This window comes from Dermacentor albipictus, chromosome 3, assembly GCF_038994185.2.
Source record: "Dermacentor albipictus isolate Rhodes 1998 colony chromosome 3, USDA_Dalb.pri_finalv2, whole genome shotgun sequence".
In the NCBI taxonomy this organism is placed as follows: Eukaryota; Metazoa; Arthropoda; class Arachnida; order Ixodida; family Ixodidae; genus Dermacentor; species Dermacentor albipictus.
In genome coordinates, this window is record NC_091823.1 from 81,420,912 (window position 1) to 81,437,581 (window position 16,670).

Consider the following 16,670-nt stretch of genomic DNA (forward strand, 5'->3'; position numbering starts at 1 on the left):
CTACAGCGCCGCCGCACCTTTCTTCCGCTTCAGGCCCTCTCCAGGGGAGGCGGTCGCGCCACTAGAAAGTGTTCTAGTTCACTATAGTTTGGCCAGTGCCTCCTGGTTTGGCATGGTTCGGCCAGATATTTGGCCTGACTTGGCTCCGCTGTGCCGCTGTTTCGTAGGCATTCGTAGGTCGCGTTGTAGTTTCGTCAGTTTCGTTTCGCCGAGTTCGTCATTGCTTGTTCGGCTTGTTGTTGGCGTTGAAGTCCGCTACCGCCCTCGCAGCTGCCATTTACTTCGTTGTTGTGGGTCTTTCCCCGCTTTTAGCTAAATGGGAATGAGCACGAACGATGCATTACGATGTGCGCTGTAAAAGCTACACACGGCGTCTCCCGTGCCAATTCGTCGCCGACGGAAGGTGAATCCTTGTGCACGTATTTTCCTGCTGCAGCTTCGCATCGAGTCTTGGACGCGCTAATCAGTGAATTCCGATGTCCCGTAAGCGATAGTGCAGCCAGAAACACCTACTACTAAACGCCTGACCATGACTGACGCAAGCCAAGGAATGCGAATGCGCTTGGAACACTTCGTCGTCGCTACCGGCGTGGCTCTCACTGCTGTTCTCCTCGGCAGAGTCGCACAGTCTTTGACTGTGGTGGCAGTTCTGGTAATTCTGCTCCTCCTACTGCGCTGGCAGCAGTCTGAACAACCGGACTTCAACCAGAGACCGCACGCCGATAGCGGACTGTGGCTGAGCCTCCTCCTGCCTTTTTCATTGCTCACCGCTGGCAATAGCTACGAACACGGCGATGTTTACACCTTCGCCGAAGTGGTCTGCAGTCAGGCACTTGTTCTGTCTCTCGCCGTCGTTTTTAAGATCACGAACATATTCATCTGTGCTCTTTCGACTGTATGGACTACGACTTTACTCGTTACGGCGACCAGCGTTTCTTTTCCGTGGAGTGCAGCGGCTGCAGTGACTACGGCAGGGACATTCAGTTATCTCGTGACGTCGTTACCGGCTTACTCGCCCAAGTCGTTCACTCACGGCGAGCTTTTGCTCGTTTGCCAAGGTATCACTACGTTCGTCGTTGTTTCCGGATGCAGCCTTGCGTGCAACATCATATACAGAGACCGCTGTGACCTCAAGTGTTCTGCCTCTGCCGGGTTCCTTCAAGCAGGGCTCTTCAGTCTTGCTTTGTTTGTGGCAGCAGTAACCAAAATACAAGCACTCCAGAAACCGACGGGGTTTTATGTGGGGCTTTTTACCTCGGCGATTTTGCTCGTCTATCCTCTGTGCAGTGTCATGGTCAACGGAGAACCCCTGAGCTGGCTTGCATACCACTGCTTCAGTAGCTACACAAGACTTTGCCTTATGGTCTCATGGATTGTCATGTTAGTAATAGCTGGACTGTTTGTGTACTGGTACACTACAAACTACAGTGAAAGTTCCACTGTGGTGCGCAAAGTTTTCCATGCAGCGATTGTGTCAGTGTTTTTACCAGGAGTAATATTAGATCCAGACCTTATGTACCTTGCATGTGGCGCCATTCTCGGGGTGTTTGTGCTCCTCGAGGTATTTAGGACGTTGTCGATTCCACCAGTAGGGCCGTGCATACAGAACGTTTTCGCCATGTTTGTTGACGAAAAAGATGCCGGAGCATTCATTCTAACACCCGCCTACCTGTTCATTGGGTGTGCTGCGTCCCTACTGCTCTTTCCAGGACGATTTGGAGACCCAGAGAAAATGCCAGTTTTACTTAGCGGTACAGTGGCTCTTGGCATAGGGGATACTGCAGCATCAGTTGTTGGGTCCAAGCTTGGAAAACACCAGTGGCCCGGCACGTCAAAGACCGTGGAGGGGACACTTGCCGCCATTGTCGCACAGTTTGGATTCTACTTCCCATTGCTGTTTGTGGCTGTGCCAACTGTGTGGCACCTCAACACACTACTGTTAATTGTGGTGCTCTGCCTAGACTCATACCTTGAAGCATTTACAACTCAAGTGGACAATTTAGCACTACCAGTTTTTGTGTACCCTATGATGACAGCCTTGTATGCTTTGGAATGAAAACTTTCAATGTTCAATTACTGAAGCATTGGTGCTCTCTCAGCAGGGTTCCCATCTAGCACAAGAACAAATACAAGGCTATTTTGCAATAAAACGACATGAACCATGTACTTTTATTTACAGGTCAATGCACAGTGGCCTGTGCCACTAAGCCCCTTAACATCTTAAGAGGGTGAAAAGAAACTGGTGCCATGGCATGACTACGTGACAGAGTCAAACAATTCTGACAGAACACTGTCATACTGACTAACGTCCGTGGAGGTAGACAACTCGGAGACGTAGCGCTCTAGCTCGACGCCAACATTAGCCGGAGCTGCTTCAGTTGTCTGCCTTGCAGGAGTCGTTGCAGTCATTCGTCTGCGCTTTGGTGCTATCACAGGTGACTTCTTGTCCCCATTGTAAGGTGGACGGGTTGCAAGTACAGGGTGGTACCCAGGGAACCCACTCCCACTCTCTTCCATTGGGAAGAAACGGTTCTTTATAATTTGTACATATTCCTTGGCAGACATGCAGCTGCTGAAGGACTGCCAGACAGAACTCCTGGTTTTACAAGTAGAGTCGGGGCCAGCTGCATTATTGGAAGTGCCAGATGAGCTGCTTTTGCTTGGTTTTGAGCTTACGGAGTCGAGCTCGCTGGACGTAGGGCTGAGGACAGGTTGCAAGATGTCTGGAACTACCTGCTCACTCTGAACACTACCTTTTCTTTTTCTGCTCGGAGTCTGTTTCACATCTCTTCTTGGAACTGCCTGCCGCCACTTCTGTCGCGTTTTCACCTTTTTATTGGAGCAGGCTTTACTACCTCGCCTCGGTAATTTTGCATTTCTCTTAGAATTGGGTGCAACTGTGGCACGTTTGGTAAACGGTATGGCCAGGGCTTGGTTGATCGTGGTCAACTTGTCCATTACTGCACAACCAGTACGACTGGTCTTTTGTACCGATGGCAGAGTAGGGTTTTTTTCTTGCTGCTCCTTGCTTTGTTTTGCTGCACTTGTGCCTGTAACTGCACTTGCGGTGCTGGCAGGTGGCTTCCGTCCTTTTGTCCTTGTCTTCTGAACAGTTGCAGTCTGCGTATTGCCTGTGGTGACAATGTTGGGTAGGAGATTGACCACAATATTCTGCGTTCTTTTCCGTAGTCCTGAAACTGAAAAGACAACGGGCTGCCCCTGAGTCGTGCTGCCACTCGCTTGCATTGCCTTGCTATTTGAATCTGTTCCCATACAAACCGTCGTGACACCCTCCTGCACTTCATCATTCGAAGGCTTGTTGCCCAAAATACTCGATGGCTGCAACAATGTAGCAGAGGTGCGCTGCTGCAGTGTGCCAGAGTCAGCTCCTGCACTACTAGCCGCTTTGGCAGTACTGGTGGGAGTTGCAGTTGCTGATGGACTCCTCTTTCTCTTTAAATTACCAATAGGAGGCTGAGGTAAAGTAGAGGGTGCTGGTGAAAGACAGCCATCAGTGCAGCCAGCTTCACTCCCTGCATTGTTTTTCAACACAGTGTAGTGCAAAACTTTAAGGCCAATGGAATTCGTAGGAGGTTCCTGTGTCAACAAGGTATCTGTACTTAAATCTGTGCCAGCAGCCTGCACTATAACTTTCTGCAGCCTACAAGTTTTCATATTTGACATGCAATTCGCAATGTGCAATGATGCTGTAAGGGGATCCTCTACAGGACCCAGCTTGCAAACCACAGTTTTGTTTGGCAAACCAGGGATTTCAGAGATAGCATTTGATGCAGCAGAATCTTCACAGTGCATATTTATGTCTGTCCGTGTACTGCCTCCAAGCTGCACCTGTGGAGACCCCAGTAGCTCCACTGAAGTTTCGCTTGCTACCACTGAGCCTTCTGGTGAGCTTGCCTCACTTCTACATGGTGAACTCGACCAATCAGTGGCAGCCCTTGACACAAGGTTTTTATGGTGCCCATGTGTACCCTCGGTATTTGCTTGTTCATTACATAAGGATTGTGACCGTGATATGGCTTCAGTTGTTGCTAAGATGCTAGCTTGCAATGTCTCACCAATGGTGTGCGAGCGTGGCAGTTCTCCAATGGCACTAGACTGAGGTAAAAGTTCACAGCAGTTGACAGTACTTGCAGTACCTTCTCCTTTCTTCAGCAGATATCTGTTCAGCTCTATCAAGGGTGTTCCATTCATGGCCCCTGGATTTCCTGGTGGGCTTCCCTCAGTTCTGCTTTGCAAACTAGACAGTCCACCAGGAGCACATGGAAAAGCACCAGGGTCGAAATAGCTGTCAATGTGTTCAGTGTTTATCCATGCTTCTTGCGAGGACATGGGTAGCACCGATGACATAGTCTCCTCTGCTCCAGCAATGATTTCTGGTAAGCTTGCTTCGTTGGAGCTTGGTTGGCAAGGTAATTCACCGATTGCACAAGACGGAGCAAGAGGGTTGTTGGAGGTAGCAGCAGCTTCAGTGACCCCTCCTTCATTGAAAGGTCTGATTAGGTCAGTCAAGGGTTCCATCACTACTCTCAAGTTTCCTGGCGAGCTTGCTTCATTTATACTTTGCGAGTTGAAAAGCTCATTATCTGTACTTGGTAAATCAAGGGATTTATGGCAGTGACCTGCACTGTCAGTGCCTTCTCCCTCATTTTGTAAAGACCTGGGCAGCTCCACTGAAGGCATTTTATCCACTACTGCCAACTGTTCTTGTAACTCTGCCTCACTTACACTTTGCGAACTCAATGGGGAATCTGGCAGGCTAGAAAAAATATGGTCAGTGGCGACACTTTCTGCGTCCTCACATTTTTGTAAAGGTTCAGGTGACTGCATCGCTATTTCAATTTCGCTTGCTGTTAAGTTTTCTGCTAAGGTTGCTTCACTTCTGTTACGCAAGTTGGACAGCTCAATGCCAAAGTCCTTCGAAACAGTGAGGTTTTGTTGATCCACTCTTTGCTCTTCTTGACAAGATGCAAAAATATTTGGCAAAGCAAGCTTGCCCACTCCGACTAAGCTTTCTTGTATGCCTACACCACTTCGATCAAGTGGACTCCAAGACTTTAGCGTAGTTTCTACAATGGCAGGTTTCTGATTACCTGCAGTTTCAGTATTAGCTCGCACTTCCCCCAGAGGTTTGGCCAGCTCTGACGTTTCACTAGCTATCTGGTCATTCTTCGGCTGGCCTACTATGCTCAGCATGTCACACACATCACTACAATGTCCCATTGAATCACTGAAATTGTGGTCTGTTGTATTTCTAACTCCTTGTTCTTGCGACAGTGCAGACAGATTTGTGGATAAGGTTTCACAGGGTAATGCCAAGTTCTGTCTCATGTGAAAAAATCGGTTCGTGTCAATTGTGTCAGATGCTACCGCAGATGTGGTGGCAGCGTTAGTTACCATGGCAGCTGGAACAGGTACAATCATCTCTTCCTCGTTGGTCAATTCCACAGAACTGTTTTCTGTGGCACACGCACTGTCTGCACTTCCAGTGGCAGCATCAAACGATGCATGGCCTTTTTCTAAATTTCTTGAGATACTTTCACAAACTACTGGCACTTTTGTTCTCTCCCAATGCTTGCGTTCTAGGCTTGCAGATGGTGAACTCGTCACTTTCTTTTGCTTCACAGCATATCCATCTGCAGTATTTAGTCGTAGGGATGAGGATACTGGGGTGACAAAGGCTTTCGCACTCCTGAGATAACTTGTAGAAACATTCCTTGCTGCTGGCTCTTCTATCATTTGATGAGGATATACTTTGAATGCACAATTTACTTCATCCTCTAGTTCCCCTGGCATGACCTCTTGCCATGAGTCAATAACGCCTCTTGCAAGGAGGGTGGAAGTCGAAACATTATTAGAGAGATGACAAGAGGAATCCATTTCAGATGTAGCAACAATTTTCACTTTAAGTACTTTCCCCATTTGACACACGTTGAACATGTCACACTTTTCATCAGCACTTTTCTCTTGCTTTGTCTCTGGGCAGAGAGTAGGGCTCGTAGGTTTACGATTAACAACACAAAAAGGACGCTCTGATGAAGCGACAACTTTCACTGTCATCGCCTTGGGTATCAGAGACGTGTAGAAAACAGGACCTCCTCCTGTGTCACTGCATTTTTCTGTATCCACTTCCAACGATGTGTTTGCACTCGGAGGGATGGTGGGCGAGTCAGATGATGAAGTGGTAACTCTCACTGGTGCTGTTACAGCCGCAGCAGGTGTGTGGATAGAAGGATGTGACTTGTACCTATGGTTCCACGTGTTTATGCATAGCGAGGTGTTAGCACCGAACGATTGAACGGGTGCACTGTCAGAAGTGGGCACAGCAAGCACTCTAACTTTGTCGATGGTCACATGTCCCACTTCACGACAGGTGGATGCAGAAGTATCACGTGTGCTACAGACATGTTCCTCTTTGTCCGTACACACCTCGGAGTCGGCGCACAGTGATTCACTGTCTGCGCTGTCACAAATGTTGATGGTTGGCTCTTCGACGGGTTTGACGGACACCTGTCCCGCACCACCACAGGTAGAGGGAGAAGTGTTACATGTCCTGTACACATGTTTCACTGGGTTCACGTACCCTGGGGGCTCAACACACAACAATGCAATGGGTTCACTGTCACCAACGCCAACTGTAGGCTCTCCAAATGGATTGGCAGTTGCCTGTACTGCGTCACCGCTGATGGAAACAGCGGTATCTTGACACAACCTATCCCTGTAATTTTCTGGGTCCAAGTTCGGTGAAGTGTTGGCGTTGGATGCGGTAGGCACCTTGTCATAAACATCAACAGCATGTCTTTGAAGGGGTCCAGTGGTCACCTTTGCCGTGGCAGAGATGGTGGCAGAAGTATGATGTGTTCTGCTCTTCTGATCCTTTGGGTCCAAACCTGCTGAAGGACTGGTTCTTGATTTGGCCAATTTGACACAATGATGATGATATCCTCCGTCATCGTCACACCATTCAACTGGGCTTGGCTCTGTGAAAATTTCACGCAATTTGGGCATGTCTATCTTGACGACGTCTGCCTGAATGATGCCATTTACCATGTCTGAACACTGTGAAGAAAAGAAGAAAAATCAATGGTTAAACACTTGCTCGAAATAATGACTGAGAAAACATGCTACGTAAGCTCGCAAGACATCTGCACTGTGTGTTTGGATAAAATGATAAGGTAAACGAAGGTTTCTTCATGCAATGCAATAAATTGCAATGATCAGCTGCAAGCTTACTCAGTAAGAAGGAAGTGCAACTACAGTGCAGAGAAGTTCATATCATTTCACACTGGTAAACTACAGGTATAAAGATGTCAACCGTGTCTTTACTAAAATGCTGCTTCAGTAAACACGACTGAATTTGGAATACAAGCTATAATAAACACAAGTTGCAGCACTGGGATGTGCCAGTGTTCGGGTCACAATAAAAATACCTGACCAACGTAAAGATACCAGAAAGAAACATTAAATCAGTTTGTACTGATAAAGCATTTTTCAAGAACTTTGGGAATATGGTGATCATTAAACTTCAAATGAAGGTCAAAGTTCAATTTTTCTAATTTTGGGGCGAAACCCCAGTTGTTAACATGAGCGTGATGTCATGAATTTCAAAGTATTTTTTCACATATGGGCAATTGTTGCTCAGTAAAAGTTCCTAAAGTTTTACAAATTAGTACTTGGCTCTGTTAGAATACAAGGTATTCTAACAGAGCCATTTTTACATTTTTACCGATGAAAATTTAACTAAACAGAGCAGACGCTTTCAAAATCCATGACGTCACAGTGTGTTGGAGCAGAAACTTCCAAGGCGGTGGCGCCACCCTCCTTCCGTCCTTGTGACTTTTCTGGTATATGGGATGGGTAATTTATTAACACAGCTCAAATTTCACTTTTCCCTTTATTGTCCCTATGAGTGAGTACATATGCATTTGCACTGACACAAGTGTGTATCCGATTCAGCATTATCCAGAATTATACTGGATGTTTAAATGAATACTTTAATATTTAAATATAGTGTTTCTTTTAATAAAGTGATCGTTCCTTCAAAATTACAGTGTCAGCAATGACGTACATCAGAGAAGTAAGCTGTGGCAATTAACCACAATAATTAACTAAAATCGCCTAATGCCATTAAGTATTAACTATTAGGTATTAAGGTGCATTATTGTAATGGAGAACGAAGGCAAGATCCCTTGTATAAATGTTAGATGCAGCGGCATTCCTTCCTCGACCACTGTTGAACATTTCAAACCTCAATCTTCATATAAACTTCTATCATGTTCGGAATTATTATAACTGAGAAATTGAAGCAAGTAGTACAAGAATGCTATGTCAACATTTAGACACGAAAAAATGTGACTTCCCTTGGAGCTGCAGTGAGACAAACTTGGGCATCCTGGTCGCACAAAACCAAAACGGTGGCTTGAAAGCACACCTGGTCACACTCATTATAGCTATGGAGTGGATACTTACCATTCCCGCCTTTCCCTAGGGGAAACAGCATAGAGGGAGGCCACTTCTATATTGGTGAGAAACCCCAGGGCCTAACTAACTGCCACAGCTACCTATGAATTTCACATATTTGTGCTGCTCTGAATAAGGGATCACATGATTGCGATCACACAGGATACATTCTGGTAAAGAAGCCGTAATAATGAGCACTCATTTAATAACACTATACAATGAGGTTCTATGCGTAATGCACACATAATTAGAGCAAGTTTAAAGAATTGCATACTGAGGATCATACACAGTATGCAGCACTTTCACATGAGGTGGTACAACTTAGATGGAGGAATGGGCCTGGTTAAAAGGTACACACACATAAAATGGTAAATCATTGAATACTAACAATTCATTTATTAACAAGACCATTAAATGATAGTAAAAGCTTTCTCTGAACTGCACCAAATCAGCAGGGCATGTTCATGGGGAACATTGGTGTTAAAGCAGTGCAGGCAGCAAACTATATAATTTATAAACACACATCAAAGACTGCATCACTCCCATAACCACAGCAAAACCACGCTACTCATCTTTGCGATTTCTACCCTGCAGATGTCAATGCTGTGAATAACACTGTGCGAGCAAGTGCTCTCTTCGGCTCTTCTCAACACTTGGTAGCGCATGCAAATTCTTTTTAGCAATCTTTGAACACACACCAGTAAAAATAATAAATGCACATAAGCTACAAGATAGAAGAGGTGCCACCAGGTACTGTGCTGTCCGGCCTATGCTGATATTCACTAAGCCCTGTTAAGCCCAGTTAAGCTTACGTTAAGTCTCAAGCTACTGCAGCAATTTCTGGTGGACTTTGCAAAAATACACTGACATAGCCTTTTGCACCGCACCAGACATTATTTACTTTTGTGCTCCTCTCTGCAAAGTAAGACATACTTGGCATAATTTTCTTATCATGAAAATGGTGCCCAAAGTTCGAAAGTTTAGCTTGAACCAACTGGCCTGGCTGGGTTATTGCACCATTTACAATTGTAACCACCAGGTGATGCCTCGTGGTGCATTCACTTGGTGCCTCGTGGTGCATTCCCATTGGTGCCGTGGCCCCCAAGGGTTGGTCTGCCAAGGGTTGGTCGTGGCTCGCGGGCGCTCCTGTGGACGAGGCTTCAGCGACTTCGCTCGTAGCTAAGTGCTCTTTTATCTTTATTAGCTAGTGTTTTGAAGTGTGTTCTTTTGCATGGAGTAGGGGCGCAAATTTTGAATTTTTGGTAGGAGTAGGAAACGTACCGGCTTTGTCTAGGTCTGGCGGCTCCCCCGTTAGGCCTAGGGGGTAGTTCTTTCAGCTAGCTCTTCGGATTCTTACATGGAGTAGGGAGTGATAATTCTTTGTTTTTGTTTAGGATAGCGGTCGAGGGCGGATTTGCGTGAGTGATTCGGCGAACTTGCTCGTTGGGCCTAGGGAGGTAGGCCTAGCGATGAAATCGAAAAACGTGAAGGCCGCGGGGGACGGGGAGCAAGTGCAGTGCGACGAGTGCCTGCGCTGGTGCTTCCTCGACAAGACTGAATTCCAGAATTTAGCAGAAGCGGTGGGGTCTAGCTTCACGTGCAGGTCGTGCGAGGGCGTCAAGGAAGCTGTCCAAAAACTGGAAGGGAATTGGGCGGCTAAGTTTGAAGAGCTTAAGGCAAACCTGAGGGAGGAGCAGGAGAAGCGGGTAGCACTGCAGGCGAAGGTTGAAAATTTCGTCAAGGTGGAGGCGGCCCAGGCCGCGCAGTTGGTGAGGACTGTGGCCGAGCTTGGGGAGGGGAAAGAAAGGAGCGCCGAACTGCAAAGGCGGCTCGACGCTCTTGAGACTCGGGCAGCGGATAATGTCGGGTCAGGACACCAAAGCGAGGGCGAAGTGGGAGGCAGGGAGCCAAAGCAAGCGGTCGCCAGCTCGCCGCCGGTGAATCGGCGTAGCTATAGCGAAGCAGCGCAACACGCCTCGAGTGAGGCGACGCTGCAGCCACAGGAAGCCGGGAAACAGGGAGAAGTAGGAGAGATTGAAAGGGTGATTATCGCTGGCGACTCAAACATGGCTGGGTGCTCAAAAGCAATTGTGGAGAGGGTGAAAGGCGACAAAAGAGTGGCGGTAGGGACATTTCCAGGGCAGACACTGGGTTCTGTCATGGAGCGAGCAAAAGAAAAGCTCACGGAAAATGCCCACGTGCGCAACCTTGTCGTAGTAGCAGGTGGGCTAAATGACGTCCTTAACAGGAAAGGGCCAGGACTAGCCCAGCGCTTGGCGAAGGGGGTGGACGACTTGCGTGAGCTATCCCCTCAGGTGCAGATCGTGGTGTGCACGGTGCCGGAGGTGCCTGTGCGTGACAGTCACGTACAAAGAGCCGTAATGGCTGCCAATGAGGCAATATGGAAAATGAGCCGAGAGAAAGGCTTCGAGGTTGTCGAAGTAAACAGGGAAGTGAGAAGTTGTGGTGGTTTTAAACGAGATGGGATCCACTTCAATTACAGGCTAGCACGAGAAGTGGGCTGGCGACTTGGGGGTCGCGCTGTTGCTTTTTTAGGGGGCCCGCGGGCGCTCAGGAGGTCAGAGTAGGTAGTAATAAAGAAGGTCCCCTAGGGGAACATCAGAAGAGCATCGCCGTCGATAAGAGAAAAAGGAGGAAAGCAAGAACAAGAGCTCGCCATGCAATAGGCTACATAAACATGCAGGGCGGCAGAAGAAAGGAAAAGTGGGCAGAGATTGAGGAGCAGTTACATAGAGAACAAATAGGGGTGTATGCGGTTACAGAAACGCACCTAAGAGACTCAGAAGAGCCGCCAGTTATTGAGAATTATGTATGGGAAGGGTGCAACAGAACTAAGTCGGAAAGAAAGGGAGGGGGAGTCGGAATGCTCATCCATCAGGGAGCCAAATGGAAAAGAGTAAATTCACAATGTCAAGAGCATCTTTGGTTATCAGGTACAATGAGTGGGAAAGAAACTTGGCTTGGAGTTACGTATTTGTGGACCGGAATAAATTGCACAGAGAAGAATAAAGAGTTAGTGGAATGCATAAGCGCTGATATTAGGGGTTTTGGGAATGGTGCTGAGATAGTCCTATTAGGTGACATGAATGCCCACATACAGGATTTAGATGGCTATACCGACAATAACGGGAAGTCAATGCTAGACCTTTGCGAGCAACATAACCTCGTGATCGTGAATACAGGGCCTAAGTGTGAAGGACAGATCACGTGGGAAGTGGGAAACCGGCAATCGACCATTGATTACTGTCTGATGACAGAAGGAATTCATGATAAGTTGAGAGAAATGGTCATCGATGAGGAAGGGTTTAGCAGCATAGGGAGTGACCATAAACGCATCATTTTGAAAATGGGATATGTAGTTGGGAAAGAGAGCGACGAAAGCAAAATGGCCAGTCCAAATTTGAACGCTGAACAAATAGCAAATATAGTCACTAGAGTGGAGGAAGAAATTGGCAAGTCGCCAAGTAAGGAGCGGGAATATGGTGAGCTTCTAAGTGTAGTAACGACAGAAATACGGAAAGAGAAACAACATGTTCATTGGAAAGGAAAAAAGAAACCGAAAAGCTGGTGGAACAAGGAGATACGAGAAGCGATCGCCGAACGACAGAAAGCATCTCGAGAGCACAGGCAGGCAAAGAAGGCGCAGTTGCCACAGGATGAAGTAACCAGTAAATGGGAAATATACCGGGAGAAAAAGTCTATGGTTCAAATACTGGTGCAAGCAAAATTAAAAGGTGAAAGTGAAAGTTGGTTGTCAGAAATACGTGAGAAAAAGAAGGCCGCACCTAGAATATTTTGGAATCACATAAAATTATTAGGCAGGAAGTCAACAACAATACAACAACATATCCTAGACGAAGATGAAAACAGACTGGAAGGAGAAGCAGCAATAAATTACATCCAAAAAATAACAGCCGAATCTTTCCAAGGCAAGGACGAGGTTGTATTTGAAGAAAAAAAGAGCATGAAAGAGACCCAAGGGGGAAAGGAGCTAGTGCTTACAAATTTAAACTGGAAGAAAGCGGAAGAGAAAATTCCTAAGCGCACAGCCACAGGGCTAGACGAGGTTCCCGTTAGGCTGATAAATGAACTGGGACCAAAAAGTAAGGAAGCTCTCGTGAAAGCAGTTGAAAAAACTTTAAAAGATAGACGAATACCAGACAGTTGGCGACAAAGTAGAATGAATTTAATTTATAAAGGTAAGGGGGAGAAAGACAGAATTCACTCGTATAGACCATTGACCATTACATCGGTAATATACAGGCTAGCAATGCAGGCAATCAAATTAAAGCTTCAAGCATGGGCAGAAAATAATGGCATTTTGGGAGAGCTTCAGAATGGCTTTAGAATAGGTAGGCATTTGGATGATAACTTGTTTGTTCTTACTCAGTGTATTGAAATATCAAAAGCAGAAAGCAGACCGCTGTATGTGGCCTTTTTGGACATTACAGGAGCATACGACAACGTAGACCGCAGCATTTTGTGGGATATTCTGGAAGGGGAAGGCTTAGGTAACGATTGTATACAGCTTTTGAGAGAGATTTACCTAGAAAATACTGTTTGCGTTGAATGGGAAGGGATGAGGAGCGCGGAGAAAGTTCATATCAACAAGGGACTGAGGCAGGGGTGCCCTTTATCCCCGCTGCTGTTTATGATGTACATGGTGAGGATGGAGAGGGCGCTAGAAGGAAGTAATATCGGGTTTAATCTCTCATACAAACAGGCAGGTACAGTAATAGAGCAGCAACTCCCAGGTTTATTTTATGCGGACGACATTGTGTTGCTCGCAAACAAGCAAAGTGATTTGCAACGTCTGGCTAATATCTGTGGACAGGAAGGCAACAATTTAGGTTTGAAATTTAGTGTTAGAAAATCAGGTGTTATTGTATTCAATGAAAACAGTGAACAGAGAGTGGAGATACAGGGCCAAGAAATACCTCGGGTAACAGAATATAAATACCTTGGTATATGGATAAACGAAGGCAACGGCTATATGGAAACACAGGAAAAAACCATAACAGTCAAGGGGAAGAGAAATGCAGCCATAATGAAGCACAGAGCGCTATGGGGATACAATAGGTACGAGGTCCTCCGAGGTATGTGGAAAGGGGTAATGGTTCCAGGACTTACTTTTGGAAATGCGGTTGTTTGCTTTAAATCAGGGGTACAATCAGGACTCGACGGGAACCAAAGGTCAGTGGGTCGCCTCACATTGGGCGCTCACGGGAAGACTACAAATGAAGCTGTGCAAGGGGATATGGGCTGGACTAGTTTTGAAGTGAGGGAAGCTCGCAGTAAAATTGAGTATGAAGAACGGCTGAGGAATATGGAGGAAAGTAAATGGGCTGGGAGAGTGTTCAGGTATCTGTACAGGCAAAACATTGATTCACAGTGGAGGAAAAGAACTAGGAAGCTTACCAGCAAGTATGCGGCCTGTGGGGTGGGCAACACAGCAACAAAGAAGGTCAAGCGGAAAGTCAGAGAGGCTGAATTAATCTCATGGGTGGCGGCAATGGAAAAGAAACCTGCCATGAGTAACTACTTAAGGGGAAAAAACGAAATTAGGAAAGAAACCATTTATGATAACTCAAAGGGTAGCTCATTACTTTTCGAAGCGAGATCGGGATGCCTTAGAACACGCACCTATAAAGCGAGATATAAGAAGGAAGAAGAAGCATGTGCTTGCTGCGGTAAAGCTAGGGAAACGACGGAGCATATTTTATTAGAATGTGAAGACGTCTATCCAGCGGTCGATTTAGGCACCACTGGCCTCCTTGAAGCCCTTGGGTTCAGCGGGAGCAGTGGTAAAGCAAACAGGTCCGCAATAGACATCAGTAAGAGGCGATTGGAGGATTGGTGGAAGAAAAGTAGAGAAACGACAAAGGACGGAGACGTACAAAAGCACAGTTCGCAATAGGGTATCAGAAAATTTGGACGTGGTAGTTCATAGTGTTTTTTTTTTTTTTTCATTGGTTAACCTAGGTAGGATATTAGACAGCATAGTAGCAAGAGCTTGGTGGCGCAAGCCACCGCCCCGTTCCAAAGGGGACGCTCATAACATCCATCCACATAGACTATTCAAATGAATTTCCATCTGATTATATTAAGGCTGGCATGCACAACCGCTGTTCCCACCCGCCCGGCATCTCCAAATAACCGCAGTCTATCGCATAACGCCCCTTACCCCCTTGTAATTGTCTATTTCTTTATCATCATAATCCAGTTTAATTCATCTGTTATTTTTAACGCACGGATATCCCTCGATGCATTCGGAGGAAAGAAACCGTTACAACTCGGAAGGCGCATTATGAAAGTGCGGGAGATATTTTTCCCCAAATCTTTTTCGCACTATGCCTGTTAATTACGTCTTTCACCCCAAGTGCTGACTGCCGGTAACCAAATGCGACTTTTTAGACTTACCTCCATGTTGCTGCACATCTTGACTGCTTCGGTCGGTCCGACTGGGTAAAGGAGTATTGGACTCTTCAGTCCATCGCTCCGACATCGCTCGCACCAGCCTACGATCTTCTGGAACGACATCTGAAAACAGTCACATGATTAAACAATTTTAAACAGAATCGAGAAGCCGGCACACGCGCGAACAATTCAGAGTGGTCATAAAGAACTGCTGCTCCATTCTATCAATCCAAGACACTCCAACTATAATTTCTGACGATGAAAGCACGTACCCAGCGCTGTCCCACGTTACAAGACCTACTTCTCTGTCAAGGCGTTTATCACAACATGTGAGGGTGGCCGGCTTCGGTTTTAAACGATCTCACAACTGCATTAACGACCTGGAAGACTAACGAAAAAAGAAGGGACGCTGTGCGCAGTGGATCGTCGAGAAACGCTCGGGGCAGCAACTCTTTACTTCTCCCAACAACGCGGGATGCACCGGCACAGAACCGCGCACGTGCGTTCATACAGCGCTATGGGTTCACTTACGATTGATGTTCGTCCGAAAGTGCTCATTCCTGCGGTCACGCAACAGGCCAGTTCCGCTCGCCGACATCCCAGCTACCTTTTGGCCAAGGAAGCGTGTATGTGTCCGTTATTACAAATCGCAATCACGCAAAAATTGCGTTCCATGTTCCCAAACGCAATCGTAAACTCAACGTCACGGCGCCAGCAGCGTCTTGGCTGTCTTGGTAACCACGAGGATGTGCGTATAGGGGCGCTAGCGTCGCTCGCAATAACCGAACATTTGACAAAGTTTTGGCCAGATTTAGCCGTGCGAAATATTGTTCTCTCTTTCCAAATAAACGTTATGACCATGACTAGGATGAATGGCATGTGTCGGCAGTCATAAACTAAACAGCTTGAACTTATAATGAGCATAATGCTTGCTTAACGGAACTTGCATGGTCACTTGGTCACGCGCAAGGAGTTTTGTACATAGGTTTTGTACGACCGAAAAGTTGGGTACAACGGAGTACAAGTAAAGTCAGCGGTATGAGTATATGTCTCTCCCCGTCATTTAATTTTCCTGCGCACTATTTTAACGTCACGTATACTGTTGTACGAGCGTGCATGGCGTCATCGACGCTTGGCAAAAATATTTTATACGGCACTAAAGGTTTTTTATCACTAAAGTTCCTCACACGATTATTGTATGAAACTCTATGGCTCACACCTTGTCTTACATTATTTACGAAACGATAAGCAAAAAGAGAACAAGGTGAAAGCGGGAGCCAACGTTTCGACAAGTGCACTTGTCTCTTTCAAGGCGACGTGGGAGAGGGGGTAAGGCGGGTGAATGAGGTAACGATAACGCAGGAAGTTGGGCTAGTAGGAGTTGATCTATCTTGTGTCACAGAAGGTGTGCTGTCGGTGAGGGTGTACATTACAGTAGACGTCAGTTAATGCGGCTCCGGTAAATTTTATCTTTTTCGTTAATTCTATCCCGACAAGGTCCCGGCCAGCGCCCATGCATTTTACACAAGCTATCGTTAATCCGATGCTAAAATTTGCATTCGCCGAATAATTCGAACTTGACCAGGCAGTATGCACGCGCCTCACCCCAAAATCGGCCTCTTTACTAGCAGCGTTTGCATCGGCAGAGCATATACGGAACAGTGAATGTATGCGACCATATATTTAACCCACACCATCTGCGGTCGAAAAAGACTTAATTTCGGCCTGCCCTAGGAAGATTTTCAATAATGGTA

The 16,670-nt window shown here is 46.5% G+C and overlaps 2 protein-coding genes across 3 annotated transcripts; one reads left to right on the forward strand and one right to left on the reverse strand.

Annotated features, from left to right (window-relative positions):
• The first annotated feature begins 118 nt into the window (after positions 1-118).
• Positions 119-2,166, forward strand: Dolk (Dolichol kinase). The gene has a single exon (XM_065428202.2). The coding sequence runs from the start codon at positions 530-532 to the stop codon at positions 2,054-2,056; it is 1,527 nt and encodes a 508-aa protein (XP_065284274.2). The 5' UTR covers positions 119-529; the 3' UTR covers positions 2,057-2,166.
• LOC135898931 (uncharacterized) lies at positions 2,138-15,668 on the reverse strand. Of its 2 annotated transcripts, none has more exons than XM_065428196.2 (3): positions 15,448-15,668; positions 14,920-15,039; positions 2,138-7,077 (listed from the first exon to the last, which is right to left on the reverse strand). In XM_065428196.2, the coding sequence occupies exons 1-3, from the start codon at positions 15,472-15,474 to the stop codon at positions 2,257-2,259; spliced, it is 4,968 nt and encodes a 1,655-aa protein (XP_065284268.2). In that variant the 5' UTR covers positions 15,475-15,668; the 3' UTR covers positions 2,138-2,256. The 2 variants fall into 2 exon arrangements, with proteins under 2 accessions (XP_065284268.2, XP_065284269.2); XM_065428197.2 differs by lacking the exon at positions 15,448-15,668 and adding an exon at positions 15,189-15,387.
• Positions 15,669-16,670: the final 1,002 nt, after the last annotated feature.